At 49.6% G+C, this 21765-nt stretch overlaps 1 protein-coding gene across 1 annotated transcript in view; it reads right to left on the bottom strand.

The window, feature by feature from the left end:
* The window catches only part of GPN1 (GPN-loop GTPase 1), a 116498-nt gene that overhangs the window by 25439 nt on the left and 69294 nt on the right, over window positions 1–21765 (bottom strand). The window contains exons 12-13 of the mRNA XM_074989100.1: window positions 11659–11749; window positions 10527–10637 (exon numbers count right to left, since the gene is read on the bottom strand). Coding sequence (XP_074845201.1) covers window positions 10527–10637; window positions 11659–11749 — 202 coding nt within the window. The remainder of the gene's footprint in view (window positions 1–10526; window positions 10638–11658; window positions 11750–21765) is intronic.

Raw genomic sequence — 21765 nt, 5'->3', positions numbered from 1 at the left:
TCCACAGTCGGACCGCCTCTGCACAAAGCGTACGAGACCTGGCTCCCCCCTGCTGGTTTATATAAAACATGGTGGTGGTGTTGTTGGTATTCACGCTGACTATTTTTCCACGTAGATAATTGTGAAAATGCCTGCATGCATTGAACACTGCTCTGAGCTCTAATATGTTTATGTGCAGTGTCTTCTCTGTGGGGGACCATAATCCTTGAGTGGTTTTGTTGTCCATGTGAGCCCCCCATCCCATATGGGAGGCATCTGTTGTAATGAACACAGTAATTTGTGGTTGGCAGAAGGGCACCCCTGTTAGAAGATTCTTGGGGTTTCCTCACCATGTTAGTGACCTTTGTCTCTTTGTTGTAAGTGACACCCTCTTGTGAACGGTGTGCATTGAGGGTTTGTATACGGTTGCCAACCAATGCTGCAATCCTCGCATGTGCAGCCTGGCATTTTGCACCACAAACGTGGTGGTTGCCATATGCCCCAACAGTTGTAAGCACGTAAGAACTGGAACAGTGGGGCTGTACGTTAGTAGTTGTACGAGAGACTCGATGGCACGAAAAACGAGCCTCAGGCAAATACACCCTTGACGTGACTGAGTCTATCCGAGCCCCTATAAACTCTATATTTTGCGTGGGGTCGGTCTTTGACTTTGAGAAGTTGATGATGAGGCCCAATGAGGTAAATGTGTTTGTGGTGATGTGTATCATCCGTAATACCTCTGCCCGGGAAGTTCCCTTTAGCAGGCAATCGTCCAGGTATGGGAAAATGAAAATGCCCTGTCTGTGTAGGTATGCTGACACCACCGCTAAGGTCTTGGTGAAGACTCTGGGCGCTGAAGAGAGGCCGAATGGAAGGACTCTGTACTGAAAATGATCTGTGCCCACAATGAACTGGAGGAAGCGCCTGTGGGCTGGATGAATTGCGATACGAAAATACGCATCCTGTAAGTCGAGGGCTGCAAACCAATCGCCGTCGTCTAGTGCCGTGATTATTGAAGCCATCGTAGTCATCTTGAAGCGCTGTTTGCGTAGATACTGGTTCAGTGCACGTAGATCCAAAATGGGTCTCCACCCTCCTGTCTTCTTTTCCGTCAGGAAGTACCTGGAGTAGAAACCTTTGCCTTGAAATTGCTCCAGTACTCTCTCCACCACCCCTATGAATAGGAGGTGGTCCACCTCCCGCCTTAATTCCGGTAGGTGAGAGGGGTCTCTGAGAAGGGGTGCAGTGGGAGGATTAGGTGGAGGTAACGACTGGAAGGGGATCGTGTATCCCGTGTTTACAATCTCCAATACCCACTTGTCCGAAGTGATGCTTTCCCATTGTGGGTAAAATGGCTTGAGTCGGTGATGAAACGTACTGAGATTGGCACTGAGATACGGTCTTGGCTTCGCGGCCCTCGACAGACCCATCAAACCTGCTGTCTTGCACTTTGCCCTGCGGAGGCATTGCCCTGCTGAGGTTGGCACCTAGGGCCCTTATAATGTGTTTGTTGATGACGTCCCTGATCATACCCCCGTTGGAATTGGGTACGTTGCTGTTGGTAACCATAATGGCGTTGCTGAGGATAAAACTTCTTCCTTCTGAACGGTGGGGTATATATCCCCAAAGTCCGAAGTGTCGCTCTAGAATCTTTGCTCAGGTGTAGGACTGAGTCGGTTGATTCAGCAAACAATTTTATTTTGTTGAAGGGGAGGTCTGCAATTTTGACTTGTAAGTCCTTTGGAATGCCGGATGTGTGAAGCCATGACTCCCTCCGCATTACCACCGCAGTGGCCATGGCGCGGGCCGCTGTGTCCGCCACATCCAATGCAATCTGGACGCCCGCTCGAGAAGCCGCATAGCCCTCTTGTACAATTGCCTTAAGAATCGGCCTTTTATCCTCCGGAAGGAAGTCCATGAGGGCAGTAAGCTTGGAATAGTTGTCGAAATTGTGGTTCGACAAATGAGCTGCATAGTTGGCCATGCGGAGCAACAGAGTAGAGGAGGAGTAGGCTTTTCTACCCAGGAGATCCAGCTTCTTTATATCCTTGTCCAATCCCTCAGATTTGTACCGGGACGATTTGGACCTGTGTTGGGACAATTCAACCACTAGCGAGTTTGGCTGTGGATGGCTAAATAGAAATTCCATACCTTTCGCAGGAACGAAGTACTTTTTGTCCGCTCTTTTGCTGGTAGGAGGAGCGGATGCCGGAGTTTGCCATATGTTAGTGGCTGCCTCCATGATTGCATCGTCCAGAGGAATAGCTATTTTAGAAGAGGATGGGGGCCTGAGATTTTTAAGGAGTCTGTGGTGTTTCTCCTACACCTCCGCCACTTGAATATCCTGGGATTGAGCTACTCTTTTGAACAGCTCCTGGAACTGTTTCAGGTCATCTGGAGGAGAAATGTCTCCAGGAACCACCGCCTCATCTGGCGAGGCTGAGGAGGCATCACTATGGTATCTCTCCTCCAATTCCTCTGGATCCTGGCTGTATTGGTGTGATTGCCTTTGTGAAATTTCGAGGTGGGGTTCAATGTCTTTAGACCCAGCCTCTGATTGGGGAACTTGTGGTGTTCCCCCAGCTGGAAGCTGAACACTGTGGCGTTGAGGGGGAGTCGATGGAGATCCATGGTGAGACGTCGACCTCCTGTGCTGACGCCCTGCATAATGATGGCGGTCGTAGCAACAGGGACAGGGGCCCGGTGATGGGGACCTGGACCATGACCGAAAGATGTAAGGGTGGTGCATGGAATGTTGAGACCGTCGAGATGATACCAACGTATGGGGAGAGCCTCTGTGGGAATACTCATAGGGGTCTCTGCTAGATGATGGAGAGAAGCGTGCACACCCTTGAGATGGACTCCGAAGAAAAGGAGAAGGACGTCTGTGGCAGGCTGAAGGTGTTGCTGCCCGTCAAATCTCCGGAGGTGATCGTGGTGACAGAGGCAGCGTAATTACTTCAGGAGAGGGGCTGCGGTGCCTGGTCTTTGTTTTAGCCTTCACCCTCTCAGGTGGTCTTGTTGGTGAGCTTGGTACCGTAGCAGGTGTCATGTTGATTTCCACTGCTCCCGGTGCTGTCATCGCCGGTGCCGTCGTCCTCAGTGCCATCGATCCCGGTGCCGACGTCCTCGGAGCCATCGATCCCGGTGCCGTCGTCCTCGGAGCCGTCGCCTCCGGTGCCTCTGGGGGAGCCTCGATCAGTGCCGCAGTAGCCGGTGCCAGACTGTCTAGTGCCTGCACGGCTCTCGGTGCCATCTCCCCAGTAGTTGTAGGGCCTTGAGCGGTTACATGAGCCGCGGCTTTACCAGTGGAGGAAGCCAGCGTGCGCGGGCCCTTTGTTACACTTGTCCCGCTCCCAGAAGTAAGGGGCAGGGATCGAGTAGGCGAGGCTCTTCTTTTCTTCTGCACAGAGGAGGTCAAAGAGGCAGCCTTCCTCTTGTACGATCCTGAAGAGCCCTCCACATGCGTTGTCTCTGATGAGGCAGGTTGAAGTGCTTTGTCAAATAGCAGCATCTTCAACCTCATTTCCCTATCTTTTCTAGCTCTATTAGTCAACTTGGAACAATGGGAGCACTTCTGGGGAACGTGTCTCCCCCCAAGGCACCGTATGCATCTGCTATGGCCATCCGAAGCAGGCATGGCCTCCCGGCAAGATTCACACTTCTTAAAGCCAGGGGATGACATTGTTAAAGCTCAACTCTGAGTCCTTAGGTGCTAATAGCACACTTAACAGTCTATTAGGTGATGTTAATAACCGTTGGCCTTTGGAGGCTTGACAAACAAAAGTAGCGGGCCCGCCCAGAGGCAGCTGCTGGAGCCTTTAAGATAGTCTTTAACTTTTAAACGAACTGTTAACAAGGTAATTAAACTATAATAACTATAGAACTGCTAACTATGAACTATTAAAACTATTAACATGAGAAAAAATAAGATTTATCTGTCTCGAGTGTTGGAGCCTGAGAGGATTCCATCTGCAGCCATTGGCGGTTGAGAAGGAACTGGCAGGGACCGGATCGCGCACGTGACCATAAGCGTGCGAAGAGCCGACGCGCATCGGCGCATGCGCGACCCGACGGAGACTGCTGAAGAATTTCTGAGCTGCGGCGCCGGGGCGAGCCCGGCACCTACTGTGGAGCACCCACGGGGACCACTCGAAGAAGAGGAGAAAATTTGCCAGACCACAGGAGGTCAATATTATCTACTACATTATCAACATTTCCACTGCTTAATGGGTTGTTACACATTTAGGAGTAAATTACAGTTAAATAACAGCACAGAACACTGAGAGCCAGGATTGGTGGCTGTAAATAAACTTTATGAGACCGCAGGAAACTTGAACACACCCATTGTAAGTGGTCATTCAGCTAACTAAAATAATGCCAGATTACGGGTGTTGCCGGACAAGAGTGTTCCAGCTTAGAGAAATTCCACCAAAGCTCATGTTAAGGTTGGGGTGATCTCTGGAAAGCTTATTACCAAGTATGTAGTTTGTTGTTTTTAATATGCTTAAGAACATAAAGACGGCCATACTGGGTCAGACCAAAGGTCCATGTAGCCCAGTATCCTGTCTGCCAACAGTAGCTAATGCCAGGTGCCCCAAAGGAGGTGAACTGAAGACAATGAACAAGCGATTTGTCTCCTGCCATCCATCTCCCGCCTTCGACAAAAGGCTAGGCACCATACCTTACCCCTTGCTAATAGCCATCTATGGACCTAACCTCCAAACATTTATCAAGCTCCTTTTTAAACTCTGTTAGAGTCCTGGCCTTCACAGTGTCCTCTGGCAAGGAGTTCCACAAGTTGATTGTGAGCTGTGTGAAGAAAAACTTTCTTTTATTAGTTTTGAACCTGCTACCCATTAATATCATTTGGGCTGTGTCTACACGTGCACGCTACTTCGAAGTAGCGGCACTAACTTCGAAATAGCGCCCGTCGCGTCTACACGCGTCGGGCGCTATTTCGAAGTTAACTTCGACATTAGGCGGCGAGACGTCGAAGTCGCTAACCTCATGAGGGGATCGGAATAGCGCCCTACTTCGACGTTCAACGTTGAAGTAGGGACCGTGTAGACGATCCGCGTCCCGCAACATCGAAATTGTGGGGTCCTCCATGGCAGCCATCAGCTGGGGGGTTGAGAGACGCTGTCTCTCCAGCCCGTGCGGGGCTCTATGGTCACCGTGTGCAGCAGCCTTTAGCCCAGGGCTTCTGGCTGCTGCTGCTGCAGCGGGGGATCCATGCTGCATGCACAGGGTCTGCAACTCGTTGTCGGCTCTGTGGATCTTGTGCTGTTTAGTGCAAGTGTGTCTGGGAGGGGCCCTTTAAGGGAGCGGCTTGCTGTTGAGTCTGCCCTGTGACCCTGTCTGCAGCTGTGCCTGGCACCCTTATTTCGATGTGTGCTACTGTGGCGTGTAGACGTTCCCTCGCAGCGCCTATTTCGATGTGGTGCTGCGCAACGTCGATGTTGAACATCAACGTTGCCAGCCCTGGAGGACGTGTAGACGTTATTCATCGAAATAGCCTATTTCGATGTCGCCACATCGAAATAGGCTACTTCGATGTAGGCTTCACGTGTAGACGTAGCCTTGGTGTCCTCTAGTTCTTATGTTATGGGAACAAGTAAATAACATTTCTGTATTCACTTTCTCCACACCATTCATGATTTTACATACCTCTATCATATCGCCCCTCAGTCTCCTCTTTTCTAGACTGAAAAGTCCAAGTCTCTCTAGCCACTCCTCATACGGGACTGGTTCCAAACCCTTAATCATTTTAGTTGCCCTTTTCTGAACCTTTTCTAATACCAATATATCCTTTTTGAGATGAGGAGACCACATTTGCACGCAGTACTCAAGATGTGGGTGTACCATAGTTTTATATGGGGGAAGTAAGATATTCTTCCTCTTATTTTCTATCCCTTTTTCAATTATCCCTAACATCCTATTTGCTTTACTGACTGCCACTGCACACTGCGTGGATGTTTTCAGAGAACTATCCACTATAATTCTAAGATCCCTTTCCTGATTTGTTGTAACTAAATTTGCCCCCATCATATTGTATGTATAACTGGGGTTATTTTTCTCAATGTGCTTTACCTTATACTTACCTACACTAAATTTCATTTGCCATTTTGCTGCCCAATCACTCCGTTTGCTGAGATCTTTTTGAAGTTCTTCACAGTCCGCTTTGGTTTTGACTACCCTGAACAGTTTGGTGTCATCTGCAAACTTTGCCACCTCACTACTTACCCATTTCTCTAAACCATTGATGAATAAGTTGAACAAGATTGGTCCCTTCTTCCATTGTGAAAATTTACCATTTATTCCTACCCTTTGTTTCCTGTCTTTTAACCAGTTCCCAGTTCATGAAAGGATCTTTCCTCCTATCCCATGACCAACTAATTTACACAAGAGCCTTTAGTGAGGGACTGTGTCAAAGGCTTTCTGGAAATCTAAGTATACTATGTCTACTGGATCCCCCCGTCCGCATGCTTGTTAACCCCTTCAAAGAACTCTAATAGATTAGTAAGACACGACTTCCCTTTACAGAAACCATGTTGGCTTTTGCTCAACGAATCATGTTCTTCTACATGTCTGACAATTTTGCTCTCTACTATTGTTTCTCTTAATTTGCCTGGTACTGACGTTAGACTTATCGGTCTGTAATTGCTAGCTACGGTCTCCTTTACAGCCCTTTTTAAATATTGGTGTTATATTAGCTGTCTTCCAATCACTGGGTACCGAGGCTGATTTAAAGGATAGGTTACAAACCACCACTGATAGTTCTGCAATTTCACATTTGAGTTTTTTCAGAACCCTTGGGTGAATACCATCCGGTCCTGGAGACTTGTAACTGTTTAGCTTACCAATTAGTTCCAAAACCTCCTCTAAAGACACTTCAATCTGGGACAGTTCCTCATATTTGTCACCTATAAAGGATGGCTCAGATTTGGGAATCTCTCTAACATCCTCAGCCGTGAAGACTGAACCAAAGAAATAATTTAGTTTTTCCACAATGGCATTATCTTCCTTGATTGCTCCTTTTATGTCTCTATCGTCCAGGGGCCCCACTACTTTTTCAGCAGGCTTCCTGCTTCTAATGTACTTAAACATTTTACTATTGTTTTTTGAATTTATGGCTAATCTTTTTTGGCTTTTCTTATTACATTTTCACATTTAATTTGGCAGTGTTTATGTTCCTTTGTATTTTTGTCACTAGGATTTGACTTCCACTTTTTAAAAGATGCCTTTTATCTCTCACTGTCTCTTTTACCTGGTTGTTAAGCCATGGTGGCTCTTTTTTAGGTCTCTTACTGTGTTTTTTAATTTGGGGTATACATTTAAGTTGGGCCTCTAATATGGTGTCTTTGAAAAGTTTCCATGCAGCTTGCAGGGATTTTACTCTAGTTACTCTACCTTTCAATTTCTGTTTAACTAACCTCCTCATTTTTGTGTAATTCCCCTTTTTGAAATTAAATACCAGAGTGTTGGACTGTTGCGGTGTTCTTCCCAACACAGGAATATTAAATGTTATTATGTTATGGTCACTATTTCCAAGCAGTCCTGTAATAGTTACCTCTTGGACCTGATCCTGTGTTCCACTCAGTACTAAATCAAGAATTGCCTCTCCCCTTGTGGATTTCTGTACCAGCTGCTCCAAGAAGCAGTCATTTAAGGCATCAAGAAGTTTTCTCTCTGAATCCCGTCGTGAGGTGACATGTACCCAGTCAATATGGGGATAACCGAAATCCCCTCTTATTACTGAGTTTTTTATTTTGATAGCCTCTCTAGTCTCCCTTAGCATTTCAGCACCACTATCACTGTCCTGGTCAGGTGGTCGATAATACATCCCTAGTGCTATATTCCCATCAGAGGAAGGAATTGCTATCCATAGCGATTCTATGGAACATTTTCATTCACTTAGGATTTTTATTTCTTTTGATTCTATATTATCTTTCACATACGTACCACTCCGCCACCCGCGCGACCCATTCTGTCCTTCCGATATATTTTATATCCCGGTATGATCATGTCCCAGTGATTGTCCTTATTCCACCAGGTTTCCGTGATGCCTATTATGTCAGTCTCTTGCTTTGATATGAGGTACTCTAATTCACCCATCTTATTAGAAAGACTTCTAGCACTTGTGTAAAAGCACTTTAAAAAACTACCACTATTCATGTGCCTGCCCTTCCCTGATGTATTGTATTCTTTTACATGTGATTGTTTTTCATCTGATCTGGCCCATACTTTATCATCTCCCATCTTCTCTTTCTGACTGAATTCTAGAGAATCTCTGTCAATGGAGTCTCACCTAAGAGAAGTCTCCATCCGATCCACGTGCTTCTCCACACCAATTGGCTTTCCCCCATCTCTTAGTCTAAGCACTACTCTACAACCTTTTTAATGTTTAATGCCAGCAATCTGGATCCACCTTGGTTTAGGTGGAGCCCATCCTTCCTGTATAGGCTCCCCCTACTCCAAAAGTGTCCCCAGTTCCTAATAAATCTAAACCCTTCTTCCCTACACCATCGTCTCATCCACACATTGAGACTCTGAAGTTCTGCCTGCCTACGTGGCCCTGCGTGTGCTACTGGAAGCATTTCTGAGAATGCCACCACAGAGGTCCTGGATTTCAGTCTCCTTCCTAGCAACCTAAATTTGACCTCCAGGACATCTCTCCTAACCTTCTCTACGTCATTGGTACCTACATGTACCACGACCACCGGCTCCTCCCCACCACTGCATAGAAGTCTGTCTAGATGCCTCGAAAGATCCGCAACCTTCGCATCAGGCAGGCAAGTCACCATATGGTTCTCCCAGTCATCACAAATACAACTATCTACATTTCTAGTGATCAAACCACTACTAACACCTGCCTCTTCCTAACAACTGGCATGCCCTCCCCCGGAGAGGTATCCTCGGTGCAAGAGGATACCGTAGCACCCTCTGGAAGGAGGGTCCCAACTATGGGATGGTTTCCATCTGCCCCCATTGACTGCTCTCCTTCCCTGAGCCTTTCATCCTCCTTAACAGCATCGGGGCTGTCAGATTGGAGGTGGAACAGCCCTACTATGTCCTGGAAAGCCTCATCAACATAACTCTTTGCCTGCCTTAGCTCCTCCAGTTCAGCCACCCTGGTCTCCAAAGCCCGCACTCGGTCTCTGATGGCCAGGAGCTCCTTGCATCGAGTGCACACGTACGCAACCCGCCCACAGGGTAGGTAATCACACACATTACACTCGACGCAATAAACAGGATAGCCCCTGCTCTGCTGCTGGTCTTCTGCCTCCATTTCCTCCTCTGATTTAATTTATTTCTGTATGGGGTTTTTAAGTAAATGTTTCAGGTGGGGATGTTATAAAAGATTTAAGGACATTAGAAGTAACTAGCTCCCTCTAAACTCCCCTCTCAAAACTCCCTCCTGTTAGCAGTCGCCCTGTTTGCAAGTGCCCTGGTTGCTTGCCAGCAGGGTTTAAAAGGCTCTGGCCTTCCTAATAGCCCCTCCCTCTGGCTACAGCTCAGACAATCAGCACAGAGTTTTTAGATTTCAAACGTAATCAAGGCTCACAGCTTCCAACTGCCAGCCTGAGCACACGGCCTTTCAAACAGACAGCTCAGCACTCCAAACTCCAAACAAACAGACAAACACAAGCCCAGAACCCCCAAACACAAACACCCACACACTGTAGACAGCCACTTACCTGCTTGCCTTTGTACTGCTTTTATGGTGAGAATAAAATGGACCATGCTATCATTATGGACTGCTACGCTCATTTACATATTAAGAGAAAGCATACAATTGTGCTTTGGCAGTGTCTCATATAACTAAGGCAGGAAATCATGCAACATGGAAATAGTAGTAGTAGCATCCTTCAGTCTACGTAGACTATGTAGTGCGCCCTTTGTAGTTCCATTTGGGATCATCGTTTGCAGCGTCGACTGTGAAGGCCCACATGAGAGCGACAGTCCTTGCTGCATTTGTTGCATGTGTAATGGGTGTCTGGCAGGTCCTTACTGTGCCTTCTACATGGAAATACCTGAACGGTAAAAGAATGCTCAAGAAAGGCACTGCTGAAGAGCTGGAAGCCTGACAGTCAGGTGTCCTTGCTGGACCACGGAGGGGAAACAGAGGTGAAGTTGCCTGAGCTGACAGTAATGGTGGGCACAAGTTTCTCTCCTGCTCTTGTCACTTCCAGCCTCTCCTCCTTCACCCCATTCCTTTAAAGAATAAACTCGTCTCACTCCCCTTTCCTGTTCCACATCACATGTAGCTGCTTCTCTCTGACTCTGATCCATTCACCTTCCTGTTTGATTTAGGATTCTGAGCTCTTGCTCTTCCTTTCTTCACCATTTCCCATCCTCACTCTCAGTGTCTCCAATGTCTAAAGTGATGAGTCAACTGATCTTTGGCTTCCTACCTCATTTGCCTTTCAACTCTTAATCAGTTTGCACTCTCACCATAACAGCCATGAACTTGACCTTTCATTTCCTTCCTCAGTGGAAGTGTTGCATAATTCCAAGCCACAAGCAATCTTGCTTTCCCTTACCTTGATGGTCAATATCATCAGTATCACTCTCTCTCTCTTCATCTTCCTCATCCAAAGTTCCTCGTGTCATGATCAAGTCAGAAGGGCCCAATGAAGACGTGTCAGAAGCACCTGAGAAATAGAAGCTTTAAGGTCTAATATTCACTATTATTTCCCAATATAAGCATCTGCACACAGCAACCACAGCTACAGGTACTTAACTCTGTAAGTACAGACTACACCCCAAAGCTCCCGCAGACATAAATACATGATCTAGAATGAGATGCTATACAAAGCAGCAGGTTCCCTGTAAAACTTCAGATTACAGCCCCACTTATAGGCTGTGGCTACACTACCCTCCCTTTCAGAAGGGGTGTGTAAATTATGGCCATTCAAAAATGCAAATGAGGTGTCGATATGACTATTCAGCACCTCATTTGCAAAATGGCAGCCACCCAGCCTGCCGAAAGTGCTGATTTCAAAATAAAAATAGTTATGTAGCCGGGGTTCTTTCAAAAGGGTGCCCCGGCTAGACAGCTATTTTTATTTCGAAATCAGCACTTTTGACAGGCTGGGTGGCTGCCATTATGCAAATGAGGCACTGAATAGTCATATCGGCATCTAATTTGCATTTTTTGAATAGCCATAATTTATATGCCCCTTCTGAAACGTAGAGGTAATGTAGCCATGGCCATATTGTTGAATTAATGCAAATGTAACTTATGTCACCCTCCCTAGAAAGTTTTATTACATAATCTATTTCTAGTGTACCCACTCCCGCATCAGCTAGGAAACAGGGTATCATCTTTGTTTAACCTTCTGTTAGGGCTAAATCAAAGAACTGTGGTGGCCAACCAGTTCAGAGGTAAATGAGCCACATTATTCTGAAAATACATTTATTCTTCAAGCCAATTAGCCACACTCATCCAGCCAAATAGCCACATGTGGCAATTGGCTAGCGTGTTGGACACCATGGTCCTAGAAGATGAGGCCCTTCTCTGTCCCCGCATGGCTATGGTCTGGGCACTTCACTGGGACTAAGATCTTTCATGATTTTGAGGCAGACAGAAAAGCTCCAGAGACTTTTCCAGGCAAACTGAACACAGACTCTTATGAGGTTAAATTACTACACCATGCAAAGTCCTTTCATTACCAGTAAGTGAGCTGCTCTCCATGTCCACAGAACCCATGTCTTTCCTCAGACGTTCCAGATGCTCTTTCTGCTGCTTGCTCTCAGCTTTCGCCTACGCAAGGAAACGTTTTAGTGTGGTTAACGTAACACCCATCACAAGGTCTATGGAAACACAAAGTAAAACAATATTCCTGCTCTAAAAAAGAGGAATATTCAAACTTTGGGTAAAGTCATGAGCCAATAAACAGACCTTACAAACGAATTTGTTGTACCAGACGAGGGAAGTGAATTCCAGAGCTGAGGGACTTCCACTAGTGCACTGAGAAAGGTGTCTTGTGAATAGCTAGGACTCAAAGCATGTAGAGCTAAATTAGATTTGTTTCAGTGGAGTGCACTGACTTCAGTGAGTTACTCGAGTCACTGAAAACAGAATTTGGACCACAGGACTTCAAAACACTATCAACACCTAATGTAGCAACTTGAAACAAACAGAAAGCTAGTACAGTCTTTGGAGAACGTGTACAGTAAGTTCCTCAGTCAAAAATGCTCAAGTGATCAACATTCTATGCTGGCTGGAGTGTGACAGCACTAGTTAACATGGGGCATACTGCAGAAATATGATCTGGTGGTTACAAATTATTCTCTGTAAAAAATGTTCCTGCACCATAGACAGAAATGTAGGGGTAGGAGTAAGGATTATAAAGATGAGTTTAGCTATCATTCAAAGTTGTACATAGTGAAAGGTAAACCTCATATTATCTGGAGGTTCACACAACTTTATATTTTATCTCAGTCAGTTCACTCATCCTTAGAGGTCACAGAGTGGCAGACAAAGACATGGAAGGGTTAATAGCATAATTGAGGGAAAACAAATGTAGACTATAAGTAACATGTAAGCAACTAGTAAAAGAGTGTAACAGAAAAGTTCAGGATGGCAAGGGATAGCCTAGAAAAAGGGTAATCTACTGCACTGGAGCAGCGAACACGGGCAGCAGCTAACAGGGAAAGAAAGGTTACTCACCGTAGTAACGGTGGTTCTTCGAGATGCGTCCCCGTGGGCGCTCCACATTAGGTGTCGGGCTCGCCCGGCGCCGCAGATCGGATCTTCCAAGCAGTTTCTGCCGGACCGTGCATGCGCTGGTGCGCGCCGCTCCCTTGCGCGCTCCTGGCCACGTGCGCGATCCGGTCCCCGCCAGTTCCTTGACCAACCGCCTCGGATGCTCATGCAAAACACTAAACAGAGATCCGAAGTGGGGAGGATGGGCAGGTAGTGGAGCATCCACGGGGACACATCTCGAAGAATCACCATTACTACAGTGAGTAACCTTTCTTTCTTCTTCGAGTGTCCCCGTGGGTGCTCCACATTAGGTGACTATCCAGCAGTAACCCAAGATAGAAGGTGGGTAATCGGATCATGTACAGCTTGTCCCCGAGAGGACCGCTGTCGAGAGCTGGGTATCCTCTTGGAATACCCTGTGAAGGGCGTAGTGCTTGGCCAAGGTGCCATAGGATGACCAGGTCACCGCTCTGCAAATGTCTTTTAGCGCAACACCCTTGAAAAAGGCTGTTGATGCCGCCACCGCCCTAGTGGAATGAGCCTTGGGCGTGGCCAGTAAAGGAGTCTTTTTGAGTTCGTAGCACATTTTTATGCAGGATACGATGTGCTTTGAGATTCTCTGCGAAGAGAGACCTTCTCCTTTTGATTTGGGAGCGAGAGAGACTAGGAGTCTATCCGTTTTCCGGAAGGACTTGGTCCTGTCTGTATAGAAGGCTAGCGCCAACCTCACATCCAGGAGGTGTAGGCGTGCCTCTTTGTTAGAGTTATGAGGCTTTGGATAAAACGAGGGTAAAACAATACGTTCGTTAATATAAAACTCAGAAGAAACTTTAGGAACAAAGGCTGGATGCAGCCGTATGGTTACCGCGTCCTTGGAAAATACTGTGCAGGGTGGCTTTGCCATAACTGCCGCAAGCTCGCTCACCCTGCAAGCTGACGTGATTGCGAGAAGGAAGGTCGTCTTTATCGTAAGGAGGCGGAGGGAAACCGTGGCTAAAGGCTCGAACGGTGGTCCCGTTAGCGCATTAAGCACCAGGTCCAAGTTCCATGAAGGTGGAAGCTGTTTCCGAGGGGGTATAGGTTTACCAACACTTTGAGGAACCTGGTAACCATGGGATGGGCGAACACCGTGTGCCCTTCCTCTTCGTGTCTGTAAGCCGAAATGGCGGCAAGGTGGACCTTTAACGAGGATAGTGAGAGTCCTCCTCTCTTGAGGTCCAGTAAATACTCTAATATTACAGGCATAGGCACCGAAAGGGAGGCTAGCTGTTTGGTAGAACACCATGCCGTGAAGCGAGTCCATTTCTGCTTCTAGGTCTTCCTGGTGGAAGTCCTCCTGTTACTTTCTAGGACTTGTTGCACCTCCTCCGTACATGTGCTCTCTAGGGAGCTGAGCCATGGATTAACAACACTTGTAGTCGCAGGCCTTGGGGGTGCGGATGCACTATGGACCCTGGGCTTGCGTGAGCAGATCCAGCGCCACCGGAAGAGGCATCGGTGGACGGTCCGACATGCGCAGGAGTAGGGGGAACCATTGCTGTTGATCCCACGTTGGGACTATCAGGATCATTCGGGCTCCTTCCCTCCTGGCTTTCTGCAAGACTTTGTGCATCAGTACTGTGGGAGGAAAAGCATAAAGCAGGGGGCCCCTCCACAAGATCGCGAATGCGTCCCCCAGGGACCCCCGTCCCACTCCTGCCCTGGAGCAGAATCGTGGGAACTTCTTGTTGTGTTGAGTGGCAAACAGGTCTATCTGGGGAAAGCCCCATGCATGAAAAATCGGTCGTAGCAGATCGGGACGGATCTGCCACTCGTGCGTGAGTGCAAAACGCCTGCTCAGCTGGTCTGCCTTCACATTGTGAGCGCCTGGTAATTACGAGGCTTCCAAGGTTATATTGTTGGCGATGCACCAGTTCCACAACTGGACTGCTTCCGCACATAAGGCACGGGACCGAGCTCCTCCTTGCCGATTTATATAAAACATGGTGGAGGTATTGTCCGTACTGATCCCGACTACTTTGCCTAGTATATGGTCTTGAAAGTGTCTGCAGGCGTTGAACACTGCTCTGAGCTCCAGTATATTTATGTGCAGTGACTGTTCCATGGAGGACCCCAGTCCTTGCCTCACCTCTTCGCCCATGTGTGCTCCCCACCCTATGAGGGAGGCATCTGTAGTAAGAAAAACCGATATTTGTGGTTGGTGGAAGGGTACCCCTGTTAGCATGGTCTTGGGGTTTACCCACCATTGCAGGGATTTGCGCACCTCTGTCGTGGGCGACACCACCCTGTGAACCGTGTGTGCTGCTGGTTTCTATACGCGCGCCACCCAGTACTGCATGCTGCGCATGTGTAACCTGGCGTTCTGTACTACAAACATCGCTGCTGCCATGTGGCCCAGCAGCTGTAAGCACGTCAGAACCAGCACCATAGGGCTGAAGGTGATGACTTGCATGAGGGAGCCGATGGCCCGAAAGCGTGTCTCTGGTAGATACACTCTCACTGTAATAGAATTTATGCGTGCCCCTATGAACTCTATGTCCTGTGTGGGGTCTATCTTTGATTTTGCCAGATTGATAACCAGGTCGAGCGAAGAGAATGTGCCTGCTGTGACGCGTATTATGCGTAGTACCTCTTCCTTCGAGGCCCCTTTGAGTAGGCAGTCGTCCAGATACGGGAATATAAATACCCCCTGTCTGTGCAGGTAGGCTGACACCACTGCCAAGGTCTTGGTGAAGACTCTGGGGGCCGAGGAGAGGCCAAACGGTAGGACCTTGTATTGAAAATGTTCTTTGCTTACCATGAACCGGAGGAATCGCCGGTGAGCCGGATGGATAGTTATGTGAAAATACGCGTCTTGTAAGTCGAGGGCTGCGAACCAATCTCCATCGTCCAGTGCCGTAAGGATGGAGGCAATTGTGATCATCCGAAAGCGTTGCTTGCGCAGGTACCGGTTGAGGCCTCAAAGATCTAAGATGGGCCTCCAGCCTCCTGTCTTTTTCTCTGTGAGGAAGTACCTCGAGTAGAACCCTCTCCCTTGCAGTTGCTCCGGCACTCTTTCCACTGCCCCATGAGCATGAGATGGTCTACCTCCTGCTTGAGCCTCGCTACGTGGGAGGCCTCCTGGAGGTGGGGCCTGGGTGGAGGTCGTGGCAGTGGGAGCGACTGGAAGGGGATAGGGTACCCCGTGGCTATGATCTCCAGCACCCATTTGTCTGTGGTGATCCTTTGCCACTGGTCGTAGAATGATCGGAGGCGATGGTGGAACAACAGCTTCGGATGACCTTGTGCGATGGTAGTGCTGGCGCAGCCCTGGATCTGTGTGTCAAACTTGTGGCCTTTGGCCCTGCCCCGAGGACGCACGGCTCTGTTGGGAACGTCGCCTGGGAGTTCTGTACTGCTGGTGCTGTTGATGTCGCCCTTGCTCGTAACCCCTGTGGTACTGGGGACGCTGTGGCTGGTACTGGTACCATCTTTGTTGAGGGTAGTACCGTTTCTTTCTGTATGGAGGGGTGTAAATCCCCAGGGTCCTAACTGTGGCTCTTGAATCTTTACTGGAATGAAGGACCAGGTTAGTTGATTCAGCAAACAGCTTCTGCGTGTCGAAGGGAAGATCGACGAACTTTGCCTGCAGATCCCTCGGTATACCCGAAGTCTGGAGCCAGGACTCCCTTCGCATCACCACTGCCGTAGATGTGGAGCATGCTGCTGTGTCCGCAACATCCAGGGCGATCTGAACTCCCATCCTCGAGGCCGCGTAGCCTTCTTGCACGATGGCCTTGAGCAATGGATTCTTGTCCTCTGGAAGCGAGTCCATGAGGGAGGTTAACCTAGTGTAATTGTCGAAATTGTGGTTCGCTAGATGCACTGCGTAATTTGCCATTCGCAACAGTAGTGTGGAGGAGGAGTAGACCTTTCTGCCGAACAGCTCTAGCTTCTTGGCATCTTTGTCTGTTCCCCCTGTCTTGAATTGAGATGTCTTTGATCTTTGTTGCCATGACTCTACCACCAAGGAATTTGGTTGTGGGTGGCTGAACAGGAACTCCATGCCCTTCGCCGGCACGAAGTATTTCTTGTCCGCTCTCTTCTGGACAGGCGGAATAGTCGCAGGGGTCTGTCATATCGTAGTGGCGGACTCCAAGATTGCTTCGTCAAGCGGTATTGCTATTTTGGAGGAGGCCGGAGGTCTCAGATTTTTGAGGAGCTTATGGTGTTTCTCTTGCACCTCTGCTGTCTGGATGCCTTGCGTGAAGGCCACCCTTTTAAACAGCTCTTGAAACTGTTTGAGATCGTCCGCAGGATGGACGTCCCCCGGGGTCGTAGCCTCGTCCGGGGAGGAGAGCGAGGAACCACTAGGATACGCCTCTCTGGACCCTTCCGGTTCCTGTTGGCGATGGTACATCCGCTCGCTGGAAGCTTGCAAGGGAAAATCTCAGGGTTCCATAACCAGTTCCCCCTGAGATACTTGAGTCTCTGTCCCCGTTCGCGATTGCCCTCGGGGATACGGCACTGTCTGTGGGGATCTTTCCCTGGTAGAAGGCTGGTGGTGTCTATGCCCCGCGTGATAGGGGCGACCATGGCAGCATGGGCACTGTTCTTGGGAAGGTGACCTGGACCACTCCCTTGGTGCGTACCCCCGCGTCTGGGGGAGCGAGATCGTCGAGAGACATGGGACACTGGAGAGAGCGATTTGTGATAGTACTCCAGTGGCTCAAACCCCAAAAAGGGTGAAGGTGGTCCCAGCCAGGGCGAGGCTGGTTGTAAAAATGGAGACGGGGCTCCCGGTAGGCTAGGGGGGACCCCTGCCTTCCAGTTGGAGTCCACAGCATGAGCGGAGGGCTGAGAGAAAGCAACTCTGCAGCCCTGTCTGGAGAGGAGCTGCGGTGCCTTGTTTTGTGTGCAGCCTTCCCCCTCCCTTGAGGGGGTGGCTCCGCCCCCTGACGTGCAGGGGATCTCGGCCCCGTCCGCGCCGTGCTCGGCACGCTCTTAGGTGGTGCTGCGCGGGGAGTGTCCTCCGGTGCCTGCAGGCTGCGTGCCTGTGCGCTCTGCACCACTGGTTCCCCGGGGGTCAGTGCCGCTGCCTGCGGTGCCGCCGGTACCGGCACTTGTTTAGCCACCGCCCTGCCTGCAGTGTGGGGCGGCTGTTTGATCATCGGAGGCTGAGCCGCCTCCACGTGGCTCTCCGTGCCGCCGCCGATCAGCTCTTGCTGCGGCTGGGGGCTGTGTGCTCCTCCCATCCCGCTCGCTGTTGCTGCCGGCAGGGATCAGGCTGGGGAGACTTTCCTCCGTTTTCGCACTGATGGGGTGAGGGAGGCAGCTTTCATTTTATGGGCCCTGGAGGGTCCCTCCTGCTGCGGCCGCTCCGGCACGTCTGGCTGGAGGGCCTTGTCAAATAGCAGCATTTTAAGCCGCATCTCCTTGTCCTTCCTTGCTCTGGCTGTTAATTTTGCACAGAAGGAGCATTTCTGCGTGACATGGGACTCCCCAAGGCATCTTATACAGTGACTGTGCCCATCAGACGCTGGCATTGCCTCTCAGCAAGACTCACATTTCTTGAATCCTGAAGAGGACATTGTTGGTGAGTCTTTTATTTGTTAATGGGGTACTTAGCACCTTCTCTGTGCTGTTTTCCCCCTCTCGGATAGCCTGCCACAGCAGGAGGACTAATGGCCCTAGGCTCCTGGCCTCTGGTGCTCCGCTTGTTACTAGGACTGGACTGAAATCCGTCCTGCTTGTTGTTTCTTGTTTGTTTTTTTTTTAAATAACAACTGGCTAACTTAACAATAGACTAAGAACTTGAAAACTTTAAAGAAAACAGCTAAAAACCATTGAATACACTAACTTCGCCGTAGCCTAGTCGGATTCCATCTGCAGCCGACGGCGGTTAAGAGGAACTGGCGGGGACCGGATCGCGCACGTGGCCAGGAGTGCGCAAGGGAGTGGCACGCACCGGCGCATGCGCAGTCCAGCAGAAACTGCTTGGAAGATCCGATCTGCGGCGCCGGGCGAGCCCGACACGTAATGTGGAGCACCCACGGGGACACTTGAAGAAGGGAGTTTGCCTCTGGGAGTTCGCCGAGGGAGGAGGCCCATGTTAGTCCTTTTCAGGTATGGTGTTCCACCTGTGCCCTGCAAGGCAGCACTATCAGGAAAAGGAGTCTCTGAAGAGAAGAGCCTGAAGAGCCATGGGGGAAGGTGGACCTGGGGGTACTGAGAGCAGCTGGGGGGAGAGGGGCCAGTGCAGTGAGGAGGGCGGACATGGGAGCAGATGGGGGTAGTGGGTTGAGGAGGGTCCTATGGTGATGGTAGCTGGGGGGGGGGGCAAAAGGTGAGGAGGAGGGTCCCGGGGATATGAGGTCATTGCTCCACAGGGAGCTATGGTGACTTGTGGTGACAGAGAGGTATGAAGTAGTGGGATCCTTAACCACATTCTCCACACCCCACTGCCTTGTGGGTTATCCTGGGAAGGAGCAAGGCTAAGGGAGTAAACCCTGACAGAAAATCTGGAGTGGAGTCCGAAGGCGGTTCGGTGTCAACTTCTGGCACTGTCCCAGCAACTGCTGCAGCTGAGCTGGTACCAGACGTACAGGTTATCCTCTCCTTTGGACTATAGCAGTAAAGCCGAGGGGGGGGCTTTGGTGTCTGGGCAGCCCAGAGTCTCCATAATAAGTGCCCGGGCTCGCGCCCGGAGATGTACTCTGGCATCGCTGAACAGCGTTGCATCAACACGGGAGGCAACAGTTACCGGTTATAAGCTCTTGCTCGACTGGCGTAGAGAACGAGCGCCAGGGGTTGCCTTCGACGGTGGGAGAGATCCTCACATCTCACTGGACAGTCACCCTCCCGCCTCAAGCTGGGCAGCCCCAGCCAATAGGGTACTGTACCACCACAGTTCACCTGCCTTGCTGGATGCGTGAGGCTTAAGGTTCCTGAACCTGACAAGTGACTGAAATCTGGGCACCAGGCAAACCAATAAGAAAATCAACAAGAAATGAGAAACATCAACAATTTAAGCTTGCTTGCTGGAATGTGCGGACCGTGCTGACCGGCTTGACTAAAGATCTTCAGGCCATCAGTGACACCCAAAAGACCGCTGTCATCAACGAGGAACTGAAAAGGCTCCGAGTTGATATTGCTGCACTGCAAGAGACGCGACTCGCAGATTCAGGATCTCTAAAGGAAAAGGACTACACCTTTTTCTGGCAGGGTAAAGCCCAAGAAGAACCCAGAGAGCATGGTGTTGGCTTTGCTGTCAGAAACACCCTTCTACAAATGGTGAAATGAGTCATGGATGGATCAGAAACACTTCTTCGGATCACGCTCCAAACTTGCGCCGGTCCCGTCCACCTGATCAGCGCTTATGCTCCAACCCTGTACGCCACACCAGAAGTAAAAGACAAGTTCTATGACGTGCTTAGTGCTGCTGTAGCGCAAATACCTGCTCGTGAACAATTTACATCTTGGGTGACTTCAATGCAAGAGTTGGAGCTGATTGGGCCTCAAGGCCTTCCTGCTTAGGACAGTTCGGTGTGGGAAAAATGAATGATAATGGACAGCGTCTCCCTGAACTGTGCACGTAGCACAATCTGTGCATCACAAACACATTCTTCCGAATGAAGCCACAGCACAGAGTGTCGTGGAGACACCCACGCTCGAAGCACTGGCATCAACTAGACGTGGTCATCACTAGTCATAATAACCTCAAAAACGTCCTTCTGACACGCAGCTATCATAGTGCTGACTGTGATACAGATCACTCGCTAGTTTGCTCCAAGCTCAAGCTGAGACCCAAGAAGCTGTACCGCTGTAAACCTGCTGGAAGGCCCCGCATTGACGCCAGAAAGACGGCAAACTCGGAGAAAGCTGAAAAGTTCAGAGAGACCCTCCAGGAAAATCTGCACAGCAGCTCTGGGGGCACCGATGTGACATCCAAATGGCAACATCTGAGGGATACAGTTTACAACACGACCTTTTCGGTGTTTGGAAGAAGAGCTAGAAACACGAACGACTGGTTCGAAGCTAACTCCAATGAGATGATTCCAGTCATTGAAAAGAAGCGCGCTGCACTCCTGGAGTACAAATGCTCACCGAGCCAGAGTACCCAGCAAGCATTTAGAGCGGCCAGAAGAACAGTACAGCAGACAGCCAGGCGCTGTGCCAACAACCACTGGCTCCAGCTATGCAGCAGCATCCAGACCTGTGCTGACTTTGGTAATCTCAGAGGAACGTACGAGGGTATGAAGAAGGCATTTGGACCCACCCAGAACAAGACGGCACCTCTGAAATCCAAATCTGGTGAAGTCATCGCTGACAAAGCCAAACAGATGGAGCGCTGGGTTGAGCACTACTCCGAGCTGTACTCACGCGAGAATGTTGCGGTTGACGGAGCCCTCGATGCTGTCGAGCTCCTACCAGTAATGGATGAACTGGATCAGGAACTGACTGTGGACGAACTGAAGAGAGCCATCGACAGCATTGCAGCAGGAAAGGCCCCTGGCCAGGATGGTATACCACCAGAGGTAATCAAGTGTGCCGCAGACACACTCCTGGAACCCCTACATGAGCTACTGTGCCTGTGCTGGAAAGAGGGTGAGGTTCCAAAGGATATGCGCGACGCTAACATTATAACCTTGTATAAGAACAAAGGAGACAGAAGCGACTGCAACAACTACCGTGGAATCTCCCTCCTAAGCACCACTGATAAACTGTTCGCTCGCGTCATCCTTGGCAGACTCCGGAAGATTGCTGAGAGGGTGTACCCCGAATCGCAGCGCGGATTCCACGCAGAGAGGTCTACCATTGACATGGTCTTCTCTCTAAGGCAGCTGCAGGAGAAGTGCAAGGAGCAAAGGAAGCCACTCTACATAGCCTTCATCGACCTGACCAAGGCCTTTGACTTGGTCAGCAGGGATGGTCTGTTCAAACTGCTCCACAAGATAGGCTGTCCGCCACGGTTACTCAAGATGATCCAGTCGTTCCATGAAGACATGAGAGGAACCATCCAATATGACGGCGCATTATTGGATGCTTTCAGAATCAGGAGAGGCATCAAACAAGGATGCGTGCTTGCTCCA

The sequence above is a fragment of the Carettochelys insculpta genome, chromosome 3, assembly GCF_033958435.1.
Source record: "Carettochelys insculpta isolate YL-2023 chromosome 3, ASM3395843v1, whole genome shotgun sequence".
In the NCBI taxonomy this organism is placed as follows: domain Eukaryota; kingdom Metazoa; phylum Chordata; order Testudines; family Carettochelyidae; genus Carettochelys; species Carettochelys insculpta.
The sequence above is the reverse complement of the archived record's forward strand: the minus strand, read 5'-3'. Positions and strand labels throughout refer to the sequence as shown.